The following is a 21,087-nucleotide window of genomic DNA, read 5'->3' on the forward strand; positions in this document are numbered from 1 at the left end:
ACTTGGGAGAAGAGACCGACACCCACCTCGCTACAACCTCCTTTCAGGTAGTTGTAGTGAGGGTGGATGTCGGTCTCTTCTCCCGAGTAACAAGCGATAGGACAAGAGGAGATGGCCTCAAGTTGTGCCAGGGAAGGTTTAGATTGGATATTAGGAAAAATGTCTTCACCGAAAGGGTGGTCAAGCATTGGACCAGGCTGCCCAGGGAAGTGGGTGAGTCACCATCCCTGGAGGTATTTAAAAGACGGGTGGATGTGGTGCTTAGGGACATGGTTTAGTGGTGGACTTGGCAGTGTTAGGTTAACGGTTGGACTTGATGATCTTAAAGGTCTTTTCCAACCTAAATGATTCTATGATTCTGTGATTCTGTGATTCCACAATTGTTGCGGTTCTTTTGGTTTTTTTAATGCTCAGTAAAAGACTATTTGTAGCTGTACTTCTATTAGAGTTGAGATATCAAATGGAAGTAGCAAATATGTTAGAGTGATCACAAAACTATGTGAAACTGGTAGGGGAGATGAAGGGCCCTACAGTCTGTGTTAAAAGAAAGGCTTTAGTAGCCAGGTAATACAAACACTTACTTGCATTGTTACAGTGCATTAAGCTATTCTATTAGTGTAGCGAACTGAAAGTTTGAAAACAAAATAGATAAATCAGAAAGCATCTCTCAAATTATATGTATCTGTGATCTTATTCTCTTGCCTGTGTCTTCCTTCTCCCCTCCCCGCCCCCAGTCCTTAGATGACCTTTCAAATGTCCCTTCTGATGAGACAGTTCAACTCCATGCATACATCTCAGATACTGGTAAGTGAATCTATTATGATGGCTGCATACTTGTTTTCCACCATTTATTTTGAGTTTTTTAATATTACAGGCCCTTGAAATCCTAATCCTTTCATTATTTTAACCTCATTAAACATTTGAATTCATATTTCCCATGAAGTACTTGTAATGGAAATCCTTACAGAATTGGTGCTGTAGGTTGTAGACTACGTATCTGTACTTAAAATGTGATTATCATGATGGCTGCATACTTGTTTTCCACCATTTATTTTGAGTTTTTTAATATTACAGGCCCTTGAAATCCTAATCCTTTCATTATTTTAACCTCATTAAACATTTGAATTCATATTTCCCATGAAGTACTTGTAATGGAAATCCTTACAGAATTGGTGCTGTAGGTTGTAGACTACGTATCTGTACTTAAAATGTGATTTAATTTTTTTGTTTATGGTATTACTATTTTTCCTATCTCTGGAGAATCATTCACTAAACTTAATATTGAGTAGCATTTATTTTAGCAATTATTTAAAGAACAAATTGTAAAAGCCATGTCTCTTTTTCTAGTCACACAATTCTAATTCTTGACTGTTTACTTCTGTTGCTATAATATTTTCCCCTATTTTTTCTGCTTCCTTATTGACTTAGCTTAATTTAAGTTAGTGACTTCAGTCTTTACAGTGGTGGCATTTTTGGTTATCTTTAGAAAAAATTTGCCTAGTAATAAATTAAAAATTTTTATTACATGAGAGTAAATAACAGAAACTTCTCTGATATTATTTGCAAATTTTCTAGTTAGATGAGATTGCACTAGGTAATTAAATTGTGAATGAATCTTCAGATACTTTTTTTTGGTAGATTTTACTATGCAATAGACTTTTAAATCTATGCATTTATATAGCAGACACATGAGCTGTTAGCAAGAATTCAACTATTTGACATTTTAATTAAAAACTCTATTACTCCAACCAAGTGTGAGTGCATGGTGCAATCCAAGTCTCGTGTAGTCTGTCCTCAGAGAAGGGGAAAAATCATTTAAAAGTTAAGAATCATGTTTTTGCTTTTTTATTTAAAATGGCATGTGATACTTTTTTCTGAATTAAACTTGGAATTTTCATTGTTTTGATCTAAGAAAAAAGGTAAACTTAGAACCACACAAATTACGTTAAATGTATAATCTTGATGGCAGTGTGTATTGAAAACTATCAGCTTGACTCTGTAAATCCATAATACTCCAGTTGAACCAGGGGATAGGTACAGGTTCGTATTGTAAGATAGGATTAAACTGGACGTCTCCTTCCTCTTCACCTCACGTTTAAACAAGAAATACAAGTCCCTGCTTTCTGGATGCTACAGGCAGTAGGTGCATCTCGCATCTGTGCGCAGGCTCCTTTCTTCTGCCGATTACTACCCTTTACTGTGCTTGTGGGGTGTATACAAGATCTTCTCCATAATCTTTGAGGATTTACCTTGTCTTGTGTTGGAAAATAAATGCCGATTAAGAGGCTATGACATAAGGGGTGGCAGGGACAACTTCGTTCTTTTTCTGTCACACCTGTCCTGAAGTGGTACTCCTAAAGGTGCAAATTAGCAGCGCCCCTGAGATGTGGTATGGTGGCTGCACAGCAGAGTGGTCAACCTGAGTTTAGAGGATAGGGCTTGCTCAGCATCCATGGAGCTGGGGTTTCCCAGCTCCATTCGCTGGGCAGTCTTTTGGCAGCATCCTGACTGCCTGCTCTTTTTTCTTGGAGTTCAGCACTCAACATTCTTCTTCTAGAGGGTAGATGGCAAAGAAAAGATGCTCTGAAGGATGCCAAAAGATAGGATGCCAAGAGATAGATGACAAAGAAAAGATGCTCCGTGCCCACTGTGCACCTTCCTAGTGAGTAATTCTTACATTGTCAGCAGCTGCCCCTATCCTAGAGGTGCTTCCTGGCTGCTTAGACCTTGGCATTATACTTGAGAGAAGTCAAGGCTGGAAGCACAACAGAGGTTGGATTTAATGATTTGTCACGAAAAGTGTATTTTATGGAGCGTGGGTGCATTGAGAAATTCACAGAACTTGATTAAAAAGTATTTTCATCTAGCCACTGGAAAATTGTGGTTACTGGATATTGGTTCAGTACTTAGAGATACAACATATTACCAATTTAAACAGTGTGCAGTGTAAACAATATTGGTTCTAGGTTATTCTGTAGATTAAATGGAAGTTTTTGAAACAAACTCTATACTGGAGGAATGTCCAAGGAACTTAAGTATTCAGTGGAGAACAAAAAGATGTTTGTTTCTCTTTAAGATAACTATCTGTGTTCTTTCCATTTATAAATTGACTTCTCCATAAAATGTGTGCTTGTGTGTGTGTGTACACAGAATACATTATATATGTACACACACATACGTAATTAGTACGTGTGTGTGTATATATATAGTTTCTGTTGACTTAAATAGTGTGGGGGTATTTTTTAATCTTACAGCTAATAACAAACTGCTGATGTTAATAACAAAACTGAATGCTTACAGCTTGCTAGCACTGTGTTTTGTATTTACAGATTTTTTGATGGACAAGCTTTTGCAATATGATTAGAGTACTTTGCAGACTGGAATTTCTTCTGGTTTTACAGTTGTCTTTCACCCATACCTTGATTAGGTTAAAATTATTTTTTAAAAGATCTAGTCACTATTCTTAGACGTTGAAACCTTTTCTATTCTTTTTTTCATGTTTTGCGTATCAGTGAAACTTGTCTAACTTTAAGGGTGCTTAATCTATATTTCAGTTTACATAGTAAGTTTCTGGAGGGTATCACTTCTACAGTGTTTTGGATAAAGGGATGGCTTACTCTTCTGCTTGCATGTCCATTTTTGTCTCTCAAGTCTGTCATTCCAGACATTTCTTCACTTCACATGTGTGTCCTTTCGTCTTCCTTCTTTCTGTTTGTTCCTTTTTTGTTTTTGTTTTAAACTACTAGTCTATGCTGACTATGACCCATATGCTGTGGCAGGAGTGTGTAATGACCACGGCAAGACATATGCACTGTATGCTATCACAGTCCATCGGCGAAATCCAAACAGCGAAGAGACGTGGAAGACATATCGACGCTACAGTGACTTCCATGACTTTCACATGAGGATCACTGAGCAGGTAATTAATCTCATAAAAAAATCTTCTAAGGTTTCTTCGAAAGGTGCTTTTTCTGTGTGATGGTATGGCATGAGTATTGGCTTTCTCAAAGTGACTTAAGATGTGGAGTTACAGCACTATTATTTTCAATTAAATGTACTTTTTACCATTTATATCATACATTATTTGTACTGAGCAGTTCACAGGTGCATGTTTATATAGTTTAGTACCTGATCACTACATAATTGCTCTAACAAAAGGAAATGGAACTTAGAAAGCTTTTCCCCCCACCCCCCCTTTGCTTAATTTTACATTAAAACGTTTGTATGGAAGTGCTGTCGGTCTCAAACAGTGGCATATTTCATTTGTTATATTTGTCACAGAGATTAAGAAATAAAAACTGAGCTTGGGAAATAGGTATTTAGGTTTTAAGTGAAATGTTAAGGATCGGTGGGGTCTCAAAAGGGACAGCTGTTGGCAGTTCAGTGTACTGCTAGACAATCTGCCTTTTATTGCTCTACTTGTATTCTCAGACTCTTAACTCTCCTAAAATGAAAGAAGGAAAAAATAGAGACTTGTAATTCACCAGCTGGTACAAAGTAGAACCTGCTGACATGAAAAAGTGTTGAAAATGCAGTGCTTTTAAAAGAGGAGGGTGAAACGCTTTTAAACCAAGCCTTTGGAAAAGTCAGATTTGACTGCATAACCTTTGAACTAGTCAGAAGTATTGGATTACATCCCTTTACTTTGTTATTAATAGAGAGGCATAGAGAACAAATTCTGTGCAGGTAGGCTAGCATTGTAAAGTCACAACAGTAGTAAAAAGGGAAAAAGCTTTATTAAAAAAGCAAACGTTGTGTTGAATATTTGTATTATAAACAAAGTCTGACTTTCCTTTTAATTTCTTATTATCTTAGTGTGCTGTCAATAAATTTGAAATACCAATTTTTGTACAACTCTTCAAATTGATTTTTTTTTTTTTTAATTAATTCACTGTTTTGAAGAATCCCTGACCTGTTATAACAGGTATGGGTTCCCTGACCTTATAGTGAGTTAATGTTCTGCTGATATGGGGCAGTCATTTGAAACTGACCTACCAGTAAGTGACTAGAAAAAAATGGCAGAAGCAAAAATTTTCAAAACATGAAAGCTCAGAAATTTCTTGTGGCTAAATCCGAGTTCTTTGAATTTACAGAAAATGGAAACATTATCCTCCAACACTAAGATTGCAAGAAGTAAAGTAATTCCTGTGCTTCATTGTAGCATCTCAGAAACTCCCAACAATTTTGCTTTGTTTTGACAACAAAATAGACATTCCTACTGAGTTTATGGGCACAGGAATGTCACTGATACACTGAACACCCTTCTTGTATGCTTGTATGAGACATTTTTATTGACATGTTAAAGGTAAAGATTAGCATCTTTTATTTAAAATTAAGAGGAAGGGCAGGGATTATTGTTTATGTTTTTCAGAGAAAATAGGTGCTTGATCCAAAATGGAATTGAAGTTAGCTGTGTATAGTATCTGTATGAGCTTTTTTCCTTAAAGTACTGAATAGATTCACACCAGTTTCTTTAGTCAGTAATGTAATAAATATAATTTGAAGTAGATATCTATATTTAAAATAGAGGCTGTTCTTTGCTTACATTGCTTCTGTTTAGATACAAGTATCCAAATGAAAACTAGACCATCTTCTGTTCAGTTATTTTCCCACATGACCTATTTGCAAGGGAATGGGATTTGTAAAATTGGAAATAGTTATTCTTTGGTGCTTCCTCAGGCCATAAACGTGTTATGAGCTTTGTGACATTCCAAAGTTTAATGATGTCTTTGCAAAAAGACACCTTGCAGGGACTGAATGGAATCAATCTTTCTTAAATCTGTAATTTTGTGGTCTTCTCTAGAGAGAAAAGGATACAGCCTTTTTCCAGGTTGTTTCTTAAAGCCTAGATACTATACCTTTCTCTTTTTACCCCCTTTAGAATATTATTTATTATTTACAGGAAGTCTGGATTCTATATGTGGATAATCCTGATTCTTTGAGTTTTATTCTTGTCACTTTTTTATTTTTGTGCATTGTAGCAGATATGTTCAACCTTCTTAAGTGTTAGGGCCTCTTCTTTCCCTGCTGCTTCCCTGGAACACCAGTTCTTTCTGTAAAACTGGAACAGCGGAAGACATGTCAGCCAGTGCCAATCACTGTCATTACCTGGAGAAAAGGCACAAGTGATGGCATATCAAGCATGGTATGATAACCTATCTGTAAACTGGGTGCTGCCATCCACTCCAGGGATAAAAACTTAATCATTTCCATAGTAGGTTTGATCAGGAAAGGAAAGGGAAGATGTTTTAGAAAGATTTACAAGTTCTCTTGATGTAGTCTCATAACCCTACTAACTTCTGCTCAAATAATAATGATAAATCTTGAGCCTAAACCTTTTTGAGCAGGTGTGATGACAGGAATAATTTGCACACTACACTAGTCTGTATTGCAAAAGTGAGTATCACTTGTGTGTTCAGAAATTTAAATTTTGCCCTTGAGAGTCTTCTGAGAATTTTTGTGCATTGGTTCTTGACGGCCTACCTTTAATTTTGGCTTCTCCAAGGAATCTGAGTTCTGGGCTTGATGCAGAAATTGTCAGGTGTTATATGGTAGATAAGAATAGGTGAATATAATGACCCCTGTAATTTCTGAGCTTATATGGCAATTTGAAACTCTTTTGAAAACAGAACAAAAAATCTTCTCTTTTTTCTAGTTTGAAAACCTTGCAAATATACTGAAACTTCCTGGCAAAAAGACATTTAACAATATGGACAGAGAATTTTTGGAAAAGAGGAAAAAAGATTTAAATGCATATTTGCAGGTAAGCTGTTAAGTTTTTTTTTGGCTGTGTACTAGGTTGGAATTCTTTTTTCTGAGGTAGAAAATTTGCTAGCATGCTTTAAAATAAATAAATAAATAAATAAATAAATAAAGCCGTGTTGTAGATGGTATACAATCCTAAATAGTATACCATAAGAACTTAATATTATCTAATAAGTTTGCCTTTTCTTTGATGTTTTGGTTTATTCTCAGCCAGTTCTGTCCCAACTCCTCTGAGCTGGTGAGGTTCCAGCTGTGTTGGTTTTGAGCTCTACCCCACTTAACTTTTCTTCTGTTACGCTCATGTTTATGGTTACTTTCTGCTGTGCTGTTGCATAAGGATTGGCGTGGCACCCGCTCCGGCGGTGCAGCATAACTACACAGCTTCTCCTTTCAGATAAGGCCTGTATCAGCCCAACTAAAGGAATTCAGTTGTCCTACTTCATAGGGACTTTCTGGTCATTTAGCACTAAAATATGTTGACCAACTCAACGGACATGTTAACAATAAATAATGAAGATGAATAAAGCATTGTGAAATCTGATTGTTCTGTTTAAAGTGCTAATATTTTTTCCTTTGAGATATGTGTCCCATTTTTAGTAGCAATATTTTTTTCAGTCATAGCTTTTTTTTTTTTTCCTTGGCATTTTAGAAGCAGTTTCAGTGGTCATAAAGGTGTGTATTTTTCTGTGAGATGCTATAATTAACATGCTAGTTAAAATTATGGGAATTACCAAGAAGCATGTTGTTTCCATCTTAGGAATAGTGTAATGTTGGAATAAAATTTAGAGAATGAATGAGAAAATACATTGCAAGATGTAGTGTCTTTGATTGTGCATGGTAAACTTTTACTAAACTGAATGATAAGGCCTTTTTCATTATTCATTAAAAAGCACCTTTTAAAAATTGTTTTACTCAGCTCTTGTTAAATCCCGAAATGATGAAGGCTTCTCCAGCTTTAGCCCATTATGTGTATGACTTCCTGGAGAATAAAGCCTACAGCAAAGGGAAGGGGGATTTTGCACGGAAGGTAAGAATGTTTTGCACTGTCAAGGGAACTTCAGAGCATTCATTAGTGCAATGATTGCATTAAACAGAGATGTTGAACTGATATTAAACAGCTATATAGCACTTTCAAAACAACTTGCAAGTGAGTTGCTTTAATACTTTGTGAGTGGCAGAGTATCTGAGGACATAGGGAACCAAAAATTTACCATTTTTATAACAGGTAAATTTATTTGTATGACAAGGAAATAAAATGTTCAAATCAGACACAGTGTATTGCACCAAGACTGCTTTAAAAGTGTGTTTCTTGCAAGTTACTTTCTGTCAGACATCTGTGATTTTTTTTTTTCATTCCTTCCAATTTCTTTTTTCAGTTCTTTACTCTGTATTTGCTGCTGTTACCATGCTCTCCACTCTTCAGCCCAAAAGATGAAATGCATTTCCCTTCCAAAGCAGCTGTTATGTATTTAGCCATTTTAAACATTCAGAGTCATTGGTCAAATTCGGAGCTCTGAGCTGTGCATCCTTTTTGTTAAGCCACCAGAACTCTCTTCAGACAAGTAATTCTTTGTTCAGTTGACCAGTTTGTGTGGGCATCTGCTTTGCAAATATAGCTATTTCTAAACTTTTAGTGATTTTGATATAAAAACCATCTACAATGGTATTGTCACATCAAGTTGTTGTTCTGCCTATATTCCTTAAATATTTAACAGTGAAACAACTAAATATTTATCAAGGTTTATGTAATGACTGAGTAAGATTTGATTTCCAGCTTATCAGGTTCTTCATAAACTTAACTTTTTAAGGGCATCGCACTAGTATTTGTGCCTCTGGACTGAATCTAGAGTATATACTGAAAGAAAACTTTGAACAGTTTTTATGGAACTACTTTATGTTTTTAATTATACTTGCCATGATATTAAAGCATATTACTCCAGTGCTGTTTAAAAGAGGCATGTTTCAAAGATGAAGAGTTGAAAGCAGAAGTGAAACATCTGGAAGTAGGAAGCTTGGAAGGGAGAAATGGCATTGAATGAAGAAGAAAAGGAAAATAATTCAAGCTAAGAAAAGCTGAGGGATGGGAAATGGAAATGACTCAGGAAAAAGACCTGTTGAAAGATGTAAATAGTTACAGTGGGGCTGTAAGGAATGAGAAATATAAATGAAAGTGAAGCGAAAACTTTATTCCGCATTCTGTAATGAAGTTAAGCAATTTGAGTTGTTCTTTATATTATTGTTCTCTGGAACAGTGTGATACTTCTCATAGTGTCTTAATATACTGGTGTCCTCATAGATTATACAACTCTGGTTAAACATCTTCCCCTTCAGATGGACACATTTGTAAACCCACTGCGTAACTCTATGAGAAATGTATCAAATGCAGTCAAGTCTCTCCCTGACAGCCTGGCAGAGGGAATGACTAAAATGTCAGACAACATGGGTAAAATGTCAGAGAGATTGGGACAAGACATAAAGCAATCATTTTTCAAGGTAAGAAAATACTTGGTAGTTAATACATACTAGTGAATTAATAGGAGATTAGCTATTGACTCATTTAAACTTATGTTGTCTAGTATAACGAAGAGTCAAGTCATTAGACAGGAGAGCAATCTGTTTTATACCTATACCCTTTTGATAAGGTTCAGTAGTCATTATACTACAAACATGGAGTTCTTTGCTGTTAAGTAACACATTTTAAGACGGCATCTACAGACTGTTACAGCGATCCTTCTTCACTTAATTCAGTGCAGCCACTTGAGAAGAATGAGTCACTGATTTTCTTATTTTTTACCACCCATTCTCATAAAGCTAGTTTGCTGCATCTGCTGCTTTCATTAGAAAAAAACCCATATATTATGAAACTTAGAATAAGGAGATAGCTTCTCTTCTGCTTATTTCTTGCTGAATTCTGTTTTAAATTAAATTTTCTTTCTGTCTTTCCTGCCATCTTTCCTCATCTTTTATATTCCTAAAATGTAATACCTTAGAGGTGGGGAATGGTAGCGTGGCATGCTATCTAGAAGTCCTATGAAAGTAGTAATCTTCCTAACATGTCCATCTTGCCTTCCTTTCCCTTGCCCTCCTCTTTCTGTGTGTAGCTGTAAGGTCTGTGATCAGGGATTGTTCCATTTTGTGTTACTAAAACAGTTATATGTGGCAGATCTAGAACAGCACCCGAGATGAGTTAACCCGTAAACCATGAAAGGGAATAATAAATCTGTGGTGTGTGTGGGGCTTTTTGTTTGTTTTTTTCATTACTTGTGAGATAAAATGATTGGCTCTGGACTTTCTCATTGCTGGTAACTTCCCTGGTGTGTGACTAACAATATATCTGCAGTTATACTCACTGGGAAGTCCGTGACTAGGCAGGACTTAAGATCAAGAGGAAATACAAGAAGAAATATCAGTCCCATATGAATTTCTAGGTGTTTTCCAGTTGAAGCATTAGGCACTTGAGAAAATATATGTGGATTGTCTTAAAGGTGTTGATAACTTTGATAGCTATAGGAGAATACCTACAGGCTTGATTTGTTGGAAGATGAAAGGACTACTGTATATATATCTGCAGTAGTATGCAACTGACTTTTGACCCAATGTTAGGTTTTCATTTTCATAACCAAATTGATTATGAAAAGTGATCTGATTTATTGGTGTTCTAAAGTATTTTTTACTTCATAAACATTAGCATTTTTTCATTGTAGGTGCCTCCTTTGATCCAGAAAACCTATTCAGATCCTGACCATTGCCGTGTTGCAGCACCAATTGATGACAACGTGAGTGACATTTGTCCTTTCAAAGCTGACTCCTCTAAAACCAAATTAATGAGTTACTTATTTTATGTTAAACTACATATTTATTGTTTTCTGATATTATACCAGGCACTTACAAACAGTTCTTAACTTTTTAAAAAGAAACTTATATGCTTCCTCCTAAAATTAACATCTTTGTTAGTACTAAAATGGTTTACACAACAGTGGAATAACTTAAAGTGTACATGCTACTGCTTTTGTGTTTTGTGGGTGGGAGGTTGTTTGGGGTTGTTTTCCCCTCCTCCCTCCAATTTCTGTCTGTTCAAAGATAGTATGGTACCAGACTGTTAGCATCATTTCCGTTGGCATTTTATTGATTCTGAATTCTGATGTGACATTTTAGGGGGCATTTGTTTAATGGATCGGCAGTAGTGTTTGCTATGTTTTTATGGAAAAAACCTTCAGAATGTTCTCCTAAATAATAAACTTTTAGTATGTGGATACCTAAAATATATAAAGTAGTAATATTAGAAACTTGAAAGTGAAATTTAAGCTCTTGATGTTATCATAAGCTATGGTATTTTGCTATTGTTTTGATTGAAACATTGATCATATATGTGAAAACAATTGGAAAAAATTCTAAGTAGGACAGAAAGGCCATGAGATTACCAGTGATTATATGCAATTTGCTATGGTCATAAATCTGCACCTGCTCTGCCCTTCACATTTTGGAGTTTTTGGTCACATCAAAGCATTCCAGTTTGTCTTCCTGTGCGTAACTGCTATGATGGCTTGGTAGATGTATTTTTGCTCAAATAACATAGCCTTGAGTTCTTCTGGATTTTCCTTTTCCCCATTATTTTTCACTATATCAGATTTTATCCGTAAATTTGTAATTACAAATGTTTATCTTTGATACTCCTGAAGCTTCTGTTTTGCACAGACAAAACAAAATAATATCATTCAAGCATATGAGCAGCTTCTCTGCAAATATTTCATTGATCTTCTGTAAAATGAATAGAAGCTACAATTCTTGATAGCTTCTAAGTTAACATACAAAGTGTTTCTGAAAGGCAGATTTCAAATGTCTTAAAACCTTTCAACTCTCAACTGCTCTTCTAAGATGCATTGTTCACAACTTACAGTCACTAAATCAGACAAAAAATATGGCAGGTTGAATGGAATTTTAAGTGGAGAAGCAGTACTGTAACAGTGAGGCATGGATCTATAGAATCTCCAGCTGGATTGTGAATCTACTGTCTGTGTATATATACCGGTTGTATATAAACATGTACTTGTGTAGTCCACCAAAAAAATGTCCACATAGCTGCGAGACCTTGCTACTACTTCCAGCATAGGATTAACAGTGCAGTGCAAACTACTGCTCTTCCAGGTAGGGCTGTATCAGACTTCAAATAAAAAACAAAATTCTGAATGTTATGCTTAGAATGTAAAAATCCTAATTAAAAAGAAACAAAACCAAAAAACAGAGAAAGTGCATTCAGTCGTGAATAAAATTTGCTGAGGATATAGTAAGACTTTAATTTTAGCTTGCTATTCTATAAAGTTCATGAAGTTTTAATAATAAATACAAAGTGTAAAAAATGAATCAGTCAAAAAATCAAATTAATTTGTTGTATTTGAGATAAATATTTGTGGACTCTTCTGCAATACAACTGTAACTCCAAATGCTGTCTTTTTATGCAATAGCTTAACAATATGTAGGCTTGTAGTTTGGCATATAAGCAGGCCATGAGAAGCTGCTGTTGTTTCTATAAGAGAAACATAACAACTAAGATGAAAATCTAATACTTTCATACTACAGAATTTAGTAAACTCTCCCTCAAATTTTAATATTTGAAAAAATGTTGACAATTACTGCAAGTGTATGCCATCCATCTTTAAAAACTTATAGTTACTGAATCATCTGTCTTAGGATTTATAAGCAGGCCATGAGAAGCTGCTGTTGTTTCTATAAGAGAAACATAACAACTAAGATGAAAATCTAATACTTTCATACTACAGAATTTAGTAAACTCTCCCTCAAATTTTAATATTTGAAAAAATGTTGACAATTACTGCAAGTGTATGCCATCCATCTTTAAAAACTTATAGTTACTGAATCATCTGTCTTAGGATTTCCACAGAAGTTGTTTTTTGTAAGCCAATCTGTGTAACATCGTCTATTAAATAATAAAATGATGATGCTTTTCTTTATCTACAAGCATAAAATCACTTTAGCCATGCAGGTTAGAATGATATCTAAATAAAAGGCAGTTCATTGCAGTGAAGTGTCATTGTTCTTAGGAGGTTCTGAATTTGTCACAGTGCGTCCATAAGAAAAAGATGCCAAAGAAAAGCTCCTTTCAGAGTTTTCATGTTAGGCAGTTGGAAGCACAGCTACCAAAGGAAAAGGTCAGGGACAAGCTCTCTCTTTAGGACATATTTACTTGTATTAACTGTGTTCAACTTCGGTGAAATAACTGTTTCTTTTTGTCTTATTTTAAAAATTAAATTGATTTAAGCCTAGTTTATCTTTAATTTTCAATCTTTCTTTGCTCTTAGTGATGTTATAGAAGATTTAGGGAAGATTTCATATTACAGTAAAATACAGAGCAAAGTGTTTCTGTCATTGTTCTGCTTATACTGAAGTATTTGACCTGTGAAGTAGCTACTAAAACTGTAGCTTTCTTGAACTGAAATAAAAGTTTACTGATTATACTTTTACTCGCTTGATCAGGTGGATGACAATATTCCACTGAGAGTAATGCTCCTCCTTATGGATGAAGTCTTTGATTTAAAGGAAAGAAATCAGTGGTTAAGAAGAAATATAAAAAATCTGCTTCAGCAACTTATTAGAGCGACATACGGTGACACAATTAATAGGTATTGCTTTTCTTATATAGAGCGATCATGTGAGTGAGACTATGTAGACTGTGTCTATAAATACTTTTTGGTATTACTAAATTATTGTGGTTTAGATCTGCGTGTATTCCCCTTTGAAGAGGATCAATAAACCAAGTACAAATGTGGTGTAAAATGGAGATAAACACAAAACATTGCTGAGAGACAAATTCCAGTAACTCTTATATGCCAGAGAACTTCCAAAAGAGCTTTCACATATCAACAGGAGTTCATGTTTCTGTGAACGTAACTTAATTCTGATGGTGTCTATGCTTTTTGCCCTGTGTTTTACACTATACTTTTTGTTGTTAATACTATTTATTACTTTCTGCACTATTTCTGTTTACATCTCTTTGATGCCACAAATGATACACTGGCACTATCAAATGATGTGAACTGTACTGAGTTGCTATGTTAAGTTTTTGCTCTCACACTTTAAAAGAAGGAGGGGGGGAAGGGAAAGGGAAAGGACTGTTATGGGGTCCATTCTGCGCTCCCCTCCATGTTCTCTGTAATTCACATATACCCTTTTTCATGCAAATGCAAAACAAATTAGTAGTGCTAAATAGGTAATGATTCTTGCCCTCAGCTTAGAAATCTACTGTTTCCAGGCTTTCCCTTCTAATAATTTGTTTCTGAAATGTAAATAGAAATACAGAACAAAAAAACTGGATTGGCACTAAATTGTCACTTTGGATTAGTGCCATGAAGCAAAAAATTCATTTCTAGCAGGTGAGAAGTAGTTTCCTATTACTTTTTCAGGACATTCCTCACTGTATCATTACTTTTCACCCTTCACAAGTATATTTTTGATGTTTTCATCATCACTGTTAAGCATGTAGACAGTTCTTGCACTACCAGTAGTGATGCAGCCATGTAATAATAATAGCACTGGGTGTTTTTCGAATAATTCCTCGTGGCCAGGTGACGATTATCTTGTGACCTGTGCTTCCAAAAAGATGCTGCCCTGTTGAACAACTCTGAATACTTTTTGCTGTTTTCAGATTGTAGTATGACTAGCTGAGTTTGTGCACAAGCTGCTGCTTTCTTATTGCAGAGATGTGTGCAGAACTATTTTGCTTCTACATTTGGAGCTATTCTAGATACTCACAGCTTCCTCTGGTTCAGCAGTCATACCTTGTCCTAGCAGATTCTTGGGGTTTAATGGCATTCTGCAGCAAAATTGTGTTTTCCTGTTTCTTGGAAAACTAAATTCAAATTACATTTAGGGAAATAATCCTGGGATTATGGTGATACACAGATGTGTATATCATTTTTGTAACCATACTAGATTTGGATATTGAGCTGTGTGTATGTGTTGATGAATGAAGGTCAAAGTTTGTGATCAGTCTGTATATCCTGTTAAAGATTACGAAGTAGCTGCATACATAAGTATGGTAGTTTGAGATTTTTAAGTAGGTTCTTTGCTTACAGAAGCAGACCTTGAAGAGTGCTCCATGAAGAGGAGCGCTCTACAAGCAGAGCATTTATCTAACGTTGATGCGAGATGCAACATCAGTTTTCCAGCCTGCTTAGTCATCGTACATTTACTCAAAAAGAAAAAGGCTTTAGCTTTAGGAGTGATGAGTGAGCTTAGTTTTTTTTATCTTGAGAATCAGTGTTTGCCTTCCTAGTGTGCACTTCTATAGAACCTACTTATGGAGTTGGAGAAAGCTGAAATTATACTTTGTTTGCCCTAGAGTGCTCTTTAAAATTTGTTCTCTGTTCTAAAAATTAAATGAGAGAGACTTGTTGCTTTGATTTTAGAAAAATAGTTGATCATGTTGATTGGATGACATCTCCTGAGCAAGTAGCAGATGCGGTGAAACGCTTCAGGTATGTCTTTTATCACAGATGTTAAATATGAAGTACTTGCCAATTGATACCTAATATCTGTGTGTCCTTCCTATTCTTTTTATGTGAGGAAATTATTATTACTGTACAGAATTCCAGTTGGAGCATACACTGCTTTTTATGTGTGTAAAGCGAGAGAAAGTAATTGTCACGTGAAGAATATTTTTTAGTTTTCTCCTCTTCCTTAAAAAGTTCTTTATTAACCAGTCTAGAAGAGGTAGAGTATGGGTATACTTATGAATTTCATCATATTACTGGATGAAGTGTCTTGTTTACCTTGATGAAGGCATGCGCATGCCTTGCCTTAAAAGGCAAACAATTATTACTAAAAAAACCCAGCTCTAAACTAATGTGTTGCATGTGGGCAGATACAACAGAACTGAAGTCTGAATTTGAAAGTATCAAAGGCTCTGTCATTCCATTTCCTAAAAGTCTTAATGGCTTCTGCAATGTTGTTGAGTGAGAGCCACCCCCTTGCCTTTTTTTTTTTTTTTTTGATGGGGTGGAAGAGATAAAGTAGGATAATGTATTAGCCAAAGGGTCATCCTTTACAGATATTCTGTTATGCTTTAATAAAACTGAGTAAGAATGTGTGCTTTTTACTCAGAAAAAGAATGTCATTCACTGAGGCAAAATACCTTTTAGATGGAGGCATGTCTCTTGCATTGGGCTTTAAACTACACTGAAACTACTTTAGCTCAGCTGTAGTTTGTTCATAGGTTTAACTACTGTCAGAGATATAATGAAGCAATTAATAGACCTAAGCTTAGAGTCTGTCAGTGGCAATAGAGACTGATTGGTAAAAGCAAATCTTAAGTATATTTTATGTAATGACTATGTGGTATTTGAATGTTTTTGGTGTGTAATATTTTCTTAAAATTTTCTTTCATCTGATTCTTGTGCTAAAAAAGTATATGGTAGCTACTAATGTACTTCTTGCTTTTGTTTTCTTTTTTGCCTTTTGTTTTCCCTTTTCTAATATTTGAAGTGTGTGCAAATTACTTTCTTGTATTTATTTTGTGAGATAGCTTTAAGGGATTAAAAAGAGCCTTTCACTTGATAAAATTTTATTGTATTTTGACAGATTTGCTTTTGTTACAGAGATGCTTTTTGGCCCAACGGCATTTTAGCAGAGACTGTTCCACGGAGGGACAAAGCTATTAGAATGAGAACAAGAGTGGCAGGGAAGACCAAATTACTGGAGGTAATGCCAGGTGAGTGAGTCTAGGATTGAACCCTAATAATTCTTACCATATATTGTTACTGGAATTAATGTCAGTATTCTTGTTGATTGTTTGAAATGTTGACAAGAAATGTTGACATATGAACTGTATTTTTTAAAAAAAAAGTTTTTAATTATTAAAGCACTGAATATTTTCACATATACTGTGACTTTGCAACTCTAATTCTCTTAGAACCAACCTGGTATTTAGTTTCACTAGAGGATTTAAGTTTAGTGCATGAAATACCTATATTCCAATACAGCATGATTTCATGTAAAATAACATGGTTCCACATATATAGTGTAAAAGGGAAGTAATTTTCAAAAATCCTTTCTTCTGTAAGAGAACTTTTAGTTTAGTCACATTATGTATAATGGAGGCACTGTTACTTCAAATTCCAAGCTGCGTAATTTGAAAGACTTTATTCAGTTTAAGTTTGTTGTTAACACAGAAGCAGAATTTAGCTTAAACTTCTGTGTAACTTTCATTTTTGTAGATGAACTGAAGCACATCATAGGCGCTGAGACAACACGGAAAGGCATCCTTCGGGTCTTTGAAATGTTCCAGCACACTCAACTGAATAAGAGAATGGTGTACGTGTTTCTGGAGAGATTCCTAGAAACCTTATTTCCACAAAATAAGTTCCATGAGCTCTTCAACAAACTGCATTCACGGTCAAAGCAGATGCAGAGGTATAAGCAGAGACTACATTCTATTCAAGCGCCTTCCTTGCAGAAAAGGTGACACTTCAAACCTATTAAGCTGGTGTATGTTTGTCCAGGACTAATTGCTTGGGCAGATTCTCTGGGGCTTCAAACTCACATGCTGTTATTTCTGCACCAGTCTTCTAGTGTCACATATTAGATTATTAATGCATCTGTAAGACCTGTGGATCTTCTCATCTTCACTTGTAGTTCAACCACTACCAGAAGGGTTTGTGTGTCTTAAATGATTTGGTGCGTCTTCATGCAACATTGAGAAGAATACTGGCCCAATATATAAGAATGCTGATTCCTTCCGTTCCTGAGTCGATGTTTTGCCAGCAGTGAAAAGTGCCAGACTGTTCAAGTAAAGCACAACTATGGTGATACAATGGAAGAAGAGGATGTTTTGGCACTGGGAGATAGTGCAATGTGTGAGAATCAGGTGGAATTGTTCTACGTTATGACTGTTGAGGCTCTGTAGGGCTCTTTTAACATTCCTGTAAAGGCTGAGCTAACAGGAAAAGCAGTCTCTGGAATAGCAGGTTCATAGGAGAGGTGAGAAATAGTTATAGCCCCATCATAAAAGTGCATTTATTAAAGAAAAGTTGAGGTAATGTGGCTTTTATGCCACATTTACTTCACCTTTTATGTTTTGAAAAATAAACTAATGTTAGATCTAATGGGGGTTTTAGTAAAGGCAGAGGTGCAGTAGAAATACACCCTTTATTCTGATTATTCTGTAGCTTTAAGGGCCATATTCTGCTCTTATAGCACCTGGCATACATTTTGCATGTAACTTCAGTGGAGAAGGGGCATCATATTTATGTTCAGTTGGCGTATTTGAACATATGTCAAGTTGATAGTTGTAGAAGGAAGGGGGTACATGTTTCAAAGAGGATAGACATCATGTTAGAAGATGAGGAAATTGCACTAAGACAGTTTACACACAACTCCCCACTAAAATTTGAAACTTCTTTTGGGTGTAAAAGACTATGTCCTACTTAATTGAAAGATTCATTACCTTTTAGTGTGTAAGCCTCATATGGAAAAATATTAGAATTAGTTGGTTCCTCACAGGTAAAGGATTTCATTAGTCATATGCAAACACTTGGAAATTCCTGAACGCATCTCAGTGTATATATGAAAATAAAAAGGAGATAAAACAACAATATTTTTTTAAATAATTTTTTTATTTTTTGCATAGTGTAAAATTTTAATAAAAATTTGACATCAAGGCCCCACATCCTTCTGTTTAGTTTCATTGAAGAATTTCTGTCCAATTAAAAATAAAGTAACAACTGAATAATCCTGTTTGGCCACAGCATATCTCAGTTTGTGTTTTCTTTTTCATAGTCCCCAACTGTTTGAGCACCACTATCCGGGTGAATAGAAGGTAGTCCTATAGAGTCCGTTTTTTCTGAACGCTAAACACAGGGTAAGGTACAGCTGTTGATCAAGGATCCTTATAGTAATTTGTGTCTTAATGGGAACAAATGATCCTTTTATGTGAGGGAGGAACATAGACCTTTTATGAAAGCGTTCTGAGAGAAGATAGAAGGCTCTCAAAGGACCTAGTTAAATTGACTGAAGCCTCTATATAGATCATTTTTTCTCATGGACTTCATTAATGCAATGTAGCCTTTTATCATACTACTTAATGGTGATCATATTGTACTGTTAACATTCTCATACAGTATGCATGGGCTCAAGTGCACTTGTTTTTTTTCTTTATTGCAGAACTAAATACTGTAAATGAAATCCCTTTCTTTTATAATCCCTAGGAAGACAAGTTGGTAAATATGTAAGAACCCTTCCCCCTTCCTCTCTGCAGGTTCTGTAGAAGCGTGATGATTAAGTGCTGTTGAATTTAACAAAATTATTGAGTTCTGTGTGAAGTAATCAACATAGCCAGCTCCTGTTGTTTACATGCCTGTATCTTCCACTGATGTCAGGTTGCTCAAGCATACCTGACATCTGACTGATGAAAGATCGTTCAGCAGTTGTTCTTGGCGATATAGTAAATATATCATTGATCCTACCAAATCTAATTTATGTCTTTTAAATCACTGAATTTGTTATGCAGTATGAAAGTGGGAAGTTCAAATACTGTTTTGTCAAATCTGTGGAACCTTTTATCTATCTGTAGGTACCATGAAAAATTTCAAGAGAATAGTGATCATGTGCAAATTTGGGATTTTTTTTTAAATGTCTGGTACACTTCTGTACAAAAATAAAATAATATCTCTAGGAATGTGAACTGAACATAATACGCCATGTTTATTAGTCGTTTTACTTAATGAATTTATTACATATATATACCTATACACACATTTATATACATGTGTGTGCATATGTATATATGCACTGAAGTTTTGTCTTCTGTATTTAATTACAGAATGTGGCTTCCTAATTCAGTGGTGCCTGTTGGCTGGCAAGAATCATCAGAAAGGAATACTTTTTAACAAAAAGTTTGTATGTATCTTTATTTAAATGGTTTTCCTGTTGACGATTTAAAACACCTGCCCTGTCAACCCATGCAGCCCATTATTCTAGAAAGTTTCCAAAACTGAATGTTAATAATACAGCACTTAAGTGTCTGGGGGTATCTTCTGGCCTTTGGGTGCTGGGACTGGCCGCTGAAAATTGTGCCGTTGTCAACAAATGCACTTGTTTTAGCCTTAATTATTTTTAAGAGAAAATGAGCAATTGAATTTTTCATTTGGTTCATCCTCAAGCTTGTGCTGCTGGTGTTTGCTAGAACTAAACAGTAAATTTTAAGTGCTACCAGAATGTGTACCAAAATAAAAATATATGAATTCCACAATCTAAATTTTAATTTTGTGCAATATTTTCATTTAATGCATGTGTATTTGAATAACTGTAAAATAAATGAATTTTTAATGTTTTGAAGTCTAGGTTAAAAATGTCTTCTCAGCTGAACAATTTTGCATTCTGTTGTTGCGTTAGTTTATTTAAGGACTTGTTTTAAAAGTCTTATTTGTTACTCTTTTGTTAATTCCCTTGTTCTTAATGATCCTTGCTCATCTGAGCAAAGCTCATACATTACAAGGGAAAAACCTGAAGAGCACATCTCATGAATATAGCTGTTATAAATTACTTGTGCATATCATTGTACAGTAAGTGTCAGCTGTGTGCCTAATTGTTCTATTGATGCTTTTTCCCTCCCTTCCCCCTCCTCTCGTTTCCGTAACAAAGAATGAACGTGAAACAGGCTGCCGTGGTCACTTCTACTGAATGGCAGAGGACTCTGAATTTTTTTTTTTTTTTGGAGTTTGCATTTATGTTCTGTCCAATAGAAAGCTAAAAAATTACACTAATAAAGTATTAACAGGATTATTATGTGTCTGTTCATTTTTAAAATAACTTTCTTGCTAGCAGGTACAAATGTTCCTCAAGTCTGGAAAAAAATTACTAAAGGTAAAAATATTGCTGTTAAGTGCTGTTGTAATAGAACAGTCATTCCTTGATTATTCTTTTTTCAACAGTTTATAATCTGGTTTTGCTTTTGACAAATTAATCTCTACATTCATTTTCGCCCAGTATTTGCAGAGTGTCCTTTATTTTAAAACGACATATGCAGTGGGATTGTATGGTGGAGGAGTTTTTTTATATTGTTGGGTTTTTTTACTCTTTGGCTTTTTCCCCCGGGTTTATTTTTGCAGCAGCTGGATCTACCATGGGAGCACAATTGTTACCCTTGATATATTTATTCCAGCTGTTTCACATTCATCAAAAAGATGTCCTGAGCTACAGAGATGTTAGTTCTTTGACCCTAGGGTAAAGTGTTTACCGCTTTCACTAAGTTACACACTTTTGCTACAGGATATAGACACATCTCAGGAATTTCACTAGCTGATTGCAAGT

General features: G+C 35.2%; 1 protein-coding gene across 1 annotated transcript in view; it reads left to right on the plus strand.

The window, feature by feature from the left end:
* SNX13 (sorting nexin 13) overlaps nucleotides 1-20,556 on the plus strand; it is a 55,038-nt gene extending 34,482 nt beyond the window's left edge. Inside the window, exons 16-25 of the mRNA XM_019472800.1 lie at nucleotides 735-804; nucleotides 3,780-3,919; nucleotides 6,656-6,763; nucleotides 7,682-7,792; nucleotides 9,097-9,258; nucleotides 10,470-10,541; nucleotides 13,258-13,403; nucleotides 15,189-15,257; nucleotides 16,377-16,489; nucleotides 16,995-20,556. Coding sequence (XP_019328345.1) covers nucleotides 735-804; nucleotides 3,780-3,919; nucleotides 6,656-6,763; nucleotides 7,682-7,792; nucleotides 9,097-9,258; nucleotides 10,470-10,541; nucleotides 13,258-13,403; nucleotides 15,189-15,257; nucleotides 16,377-16,489; nucleotides 16,995-17,242 — 1,239 coding nt within the window. The 3' untranslated portion in view covers nucleotides 17,243-20,556. The remainder of the gene's footprint in view (nucleotides 1-734; nucleotides 805-3,779; nucleotides 3,920-6,655; nucleotides 6,764-7,681; nucleotides 7,793-9,096; nucleotides 9,259-10,469; nucleotides 10,542-13,257; nucleotides 13,404-15,188; nucleotides 15,258-16,376; nucleotides 16,490-16,994) is intronic.
* Nucleotides 20,557-21,087: the final 531 nt, after the last annotated feature.

This window comes from Aptenodytes forsteri, unplaced genomic scaffold (assembly GCF_000699145.1).
Source record: "Aptenodytes forsteri isolate BGI_AS27 unplaced genomic scaffold, ASM69914v1 Scaffold164, whole genome shotgun sequence".
Taxonomy (NCBI): domain Eukaryota; kingdom Metazoa; phylum Chordata; class Aves; order Sphenisciformes; family Spheniscidae; genus Aptenodytes; species Aptenodytes forsteri.